General features: G+C 40.6%; 1 protein-coding gene across 1 annotated transcript; it reads right to left on the bottom strand.

The window, feature by feature from the left end:
* Window positions 1-1181: 1181 nt before the first annotated feature.
* LOC138884910 (uncharacterized) lies at window positions 1182-1730 on the bottom strand. Its single transcript, XM_070165775.1, has one exon. It carries the CDS (start codon window positions 1728-1730, stop codon window positions 1182-1184), a length of 549 nt encoding a protein of 182 aa, XP_070021876.1.
* Between the last annotated feature and the right edge of the window lie 3295 nt (window positions 1731-5025).

The raw sequence follows: 5025 nt of genomic DNA, 5'->3' as shown, positions 1-5025 counted from the left end.
ACCTCCACAACACTAACAACGATGCAAGGACCACGAATACCTCATAACTATATAATCAAATTGACGAGTCACAACTAACACCACCGGGCACACACCCCGTAAGCTAAAACTCAAGAATCACAAAACGAAAATGATTGAATATGTAAGGAGAAAAACACAAGAGAATTATCAAACAGGCTCGACAGGAACAACTCTCTATCAGTACTATTCTACAAATCAATTTACAAGAAAAAATCAAAGTATATGAACAAATCACAAGGATCTCATCCTGATATAACTACCACCGCAACATGCAACCCAGTTCAAACACATCAAATCACATGAATTTGCAAGGGTCCCACCCTCAACTCTGAATCACAAGTAGAATATTCATCAAACCAACTGAAACCTTCCATTAGATCAATTCCATGAACAAAATTGCAACACGTACTGGCTCTCACACTGGTGGAGCATCTAAATCACAAATCATACCCAAATTACTCAGGAACCACATCAAAATTACCGTGATGGACAAAAGGAATTCACTACTAGTCTCATAACTCTCAATAATGAATAGAAACAAATGATAGACATGGGCTACCACTCCTAGAATCTCCTAACAGGGGCAAACACAAAATAGAATACTAAGTCATGAACTCACCTGTAGGTGGAGCAACAAATAAGGGAACTTACCCCGATAAGCATAGCTGAAAAAAAATACGGATGGTGCTCCTCTATAACAACCTGAAAGCATACATGTATGACATCATCTGGCACAACGACCTCAAGCCTACTATATGAAACACATCAATGGGTCAGGCCTCCCCATCTTGGGTGCCCTCTACTCGCCTGAATACCTGGCTGTGGCACATCTGCCTAGAGTCTGGGATAATCTCTCACCATATGGCTGGTATCTCCACACTCAAAGCAACTTCTCTACTAATGTGGCTATGGGAACCGAGCGGTATGGGTACTTTGAGACCCATGAGAACCTGAAATACCGTGCAAAGCCTAAAGTGAAAACTGAATTGGCTGACCCACAAAACCTCTATCATGTCGCACCCTACCTCCAAAAAAAGGACCAGTGGATCTTTCCGGTCTACGAGGCCTCCTCGCCTCCCTGTCCTCTCTCTCTCCTAGCCCCGCCTGTCCGCTCTCTCCTGTTCCCATATACCTTCTATCCGACGAGTGATTCCTATCACCTACTGAAATGAAACATCCAACTCCAACTCCTGAGCTATGCTGAGCCGAATACCATGCATGAGCCCCTCAATGAATCTATGGACACGCTTTCTTATTGTAGCAACCAAAGCAGGTGCATGTCTGGCCAAATCACTGAATCTAATTCCATACTCTGATACTGACATAGTGCCCTGGTACAATAGCTTAAACTCCGCACACCATGCATCCCAAAAGGATTGAGGTACAAACTCTCTCAGGAAAATCTCTGAAAACTGAACCCATGTAAGTGAAGCTACCTCGGCCTGACTACCCAACTCGTATGCCTGCCACCACTGATAAGTCACTCCCCTGAGCTGGAATGTAGTAAAAGCAACCTCGCTCATCTCCACAATATCTATAGTATGGAGAATGCAATGACACTCCTCTAGAAAGCCCTGGGTATCATCTGTTGCCAATTCACTAAAGGTAGGAAGGTGGTACTTCTTGTACCTCTCAAGTCTAAGTTGTTCTTCCTCAATTGTTGTTGCACAAACTACAACCTGAACTAGAACCACAGGTTGTGTCGCCATGACACCTAGAACCTAACCAATGTGAACTCGCTGCTCTAGAGTGTGGGCGGTGGGAGTTTGGGCTCCTCCCCAGGTCTATGAAGTAACAGGTGTAATCGGAATCAAACCCGCCTGAGCCAATGTACCAAACATGCTCAGGGACTATGCTAAGGTCACCTGAAGTCCGGGGGTAACAGCAGGCACCTTTGGTACCTGTCCCCCAACTGGAGCAACTGGCGGCTCCTCAACTGCCGCTCTGGTAGGTGCTCTAGCTGCAGCACGTGCTCCTCGTCAGCCTCTGCCTCTGCCTCTAGCGACACCTACTCCGGGAGCAGCGTCATCGATAATTGCGGCTCGTTCCCTCACCATATATAAGAAAATAAAATGATAAAAGCTCAAATTCCGAGATCAATACACTCACACGATAAGAATGAATGAAGCAAAACTGTCCTAATAGTTCCGTAGCCTCTCGAAGATAGTACAGACATCTCCGTACTGATCCGCAAGACTCTACTAAACTCGTTTATGAATAGTAGCACCTATGAACTTAGAGCTCTAATACCAACATGTCACAACCCAAATTCCCCTCCATTGGGTATCGTGATGGCACCTAGTCTTAGGGACTAGGTAAGCCTAACAACTTCTAAAAGTAAGAACTAAATAAATAAATATTTGCAATTCCAAACTTAGAATCTTCTATACAAGTATTACAATCCCAAAACTGATAGTGCAAGTCATAAGCTCTATAGAGTTTGCTAAAAAACTTCTAAATACAACTGTTTCGAAATTAGAGTGAACAATGTAAATATAAAAATAAGAAGGTAACTCTGAAGCCTGCGAACGCAGAAGCAGGTTTACCTTGAGTCCCCCCAGCAACAATACACATAGCTAGCTAGCAATCAACTAACCTCGAAATACCTGGATCTGCACACAAAATAATGTGCAGAAGTGTAGTATGGGTACACCACATCGGTACCCAACAAGTATCAAGACTAACCTCGGTGGAGTAGTACGAGGAACAATCAAGAAACCTACTGGACTAAATAACCTGAACAAATATAAGTGTAGAAAATAACAAAGTACAATATCTATTAATGACTACGCATAATGTTAATAATAACAATACAAAAATTTGCAGTAAGAAAGGGAAACAACAACTAACAGAGGAACACCGTAGTAATGACACAGTAGGGTAAGTTGAACACAATCTAAACCCGGTGAACATGACTAAAAGGAAAGGCAGGTAGCAACCAGATAAAAATAACCACTTTTGCATCAGGATTTAGCTAGTAACCTTCACGAGGTCCCAAACCTCAATCATGCATAGCTCAGAACACTTGGCACCTTGTGCCCTCATTACAACCAACAACTGCACGGAAGACACACATGCCAATAAAATCAAACGAGGGTGTGTAGAAATGATCAATAATATCAAGGTCTGTTTTCTTAACCGATAAGAGTGATTAACTACGTATGTGCTTGTGCAAGTGTCCTAACATAGTTCATGCCAGCTAGTAAGTGTAGGAAAAGGAATGGACAACACGTAAAATATTTTCCACAATTTTTCTACAAAATAGAACTCACATAGGTAAGTACACCACTACAAAAATATCAATAATAAGAATTCCCCCAGGACATCAAAAGTCATCACAAATCAATCCATGACATAACACGTCTTGTCTCTCCACGTGTGCAATAATAAAGTAAGTACCCGCTTTGTCTCGCCACACGTGCATAATAATGTTTCCACTTTGTCTCGCCACATATGCAACCCTTTATATATATATCCCGCCTTGTCATGCCGTATGTGCAAATACCAAAAGTAACACTAGCATGACAGAAACCTAGTGCAATCCCATAACAACAATCGCACGTCAGAAACCTCATGCATCACAATAACAACCGCATGGTAGAAACCTCGTGCATCACAACAACAAGTACAACATCCACAATGACGATAATACAAAGGTACGGCAAATAAATCAACTCAGAAACTCCATAATTCAAAGAAACAGAAAAACTAGTTCACAAGGAGTAGCCACAATAGGGAATGCTAGTCATAATAAGAACAACTCAACAAGGAAATAAATAATATATAACAACGACCTGCAATGTATAGTTCAACAATAAGGGAGCTAACACAAGTCGAATAATTTCAAATACGGACAAGTCAACTAGGATACAGGAAATCTAAACTTCTTTTAAGATTGGGCAAATTACGAAAGAGACACAACATTTCAATTAAGGATAAGCAGTGGAAAGATAATCAAAGCCTCAATTAAGGATGAAGAATTACAAAAGAGATAATTATAACTTCAAATAAATATAAGCAGTTCAGGGAAAGATAACATGGCAATAGAAGAGATAACAATTTCAGTTAAGGTACATATGAATCAAATAAGCAATAAGAGTGGATCATGAAGTAATTAATTCTAACTGAAGTAGGTAGAGGTGAAACTAGTAATTAAGAACGTATTCATAACAAAACAACTGCATATTCAGTAAATACAATGACCTAAGAACCCTAAAATGCCAACTTTCCACAAACAAGTCCGAGAACGTACTCGTCACCTCGCGTACACGGACTACAATTAGCATAAAGACTCAAATCCTAAGGGGTAGTTCCCCCACATGAAGTTAGGCAAGATACTTACCTCCAAGAAGACCGACCGATACTTTAAAATGAATTTCTCGGGTAAAGTGACATCCGGACGGCTCAAATCTAGCTAAAATAACTTTAAAGCATAAATAAAACTCATAAGAAACTATTCCGAGTCATAAACCCTCAATCTTTGTGAAAATTCAAAAATTACCCCAAAAATCGACCCCCGAGCCCGCACCTCGGAACCCGATAAATTTTATAAAACCCGAACACTCATTCCGATACGAGTTCAACCATACTAAAATTATCAAATTCTAACACTATTTTCCCCTCAAATCATCATTTTATATTTTGAAAGTTTTCTTAAAAATCCCCATATTTCCTCAACTCAAAACACTAATTAAATGATAAAAATGAAGATAAAATCATGGAATATAATACATTTTAGGTAAAGAACACTTACCCAATCGTTTTGCTTGAAAAATCCACCAAGAATATCTCAAAAGCGAGCTCTAGAACTCCAAATATGGTGAAAATGGCAAACCTTCGGAATAGAGTACTATTTATTCTGCCCAGGTCTTAAACCACCGCGAACGTGGAAGGATGATCGCGTTCGTGAAGAAGAAAAAGTGAAGGCTGCTAGAAGACCCTTCACGAACACGAGCAAAGGGACACGAACGCGAAGAACAAGGGACAAGAACCTATATGAACGCA

Source organism: Nicotiana sylvestris, chromosome 2 (genome assembly GCF_000393655.2).
Source record: "Nicotiana sylvestris chromosome 2, ASM39365v2, whole genome shotgun sequence".
In the NCBI taxonomy this organism is placed as follows: domain Eukaryota; kingdom Viridiplantae; phylum Streptophyta; class Magnoliopsida; order Solanales; family Solanaceae; genus Nicotiana; species Nicotiana sylvestris.
This window is presented reverse-complemented; position numbering and strand designations above follow the sequence as displayed.

Excerpts from the sequence above, each read along its gene's own strand:
- LOC138884910 (XM_070165775.1), bottom strand. The coding sequence starts at position 1,730 with ATGGCGACACAACCTGTGGTTCTAGTTCAGGTTGTAGTTTGTGCAACA.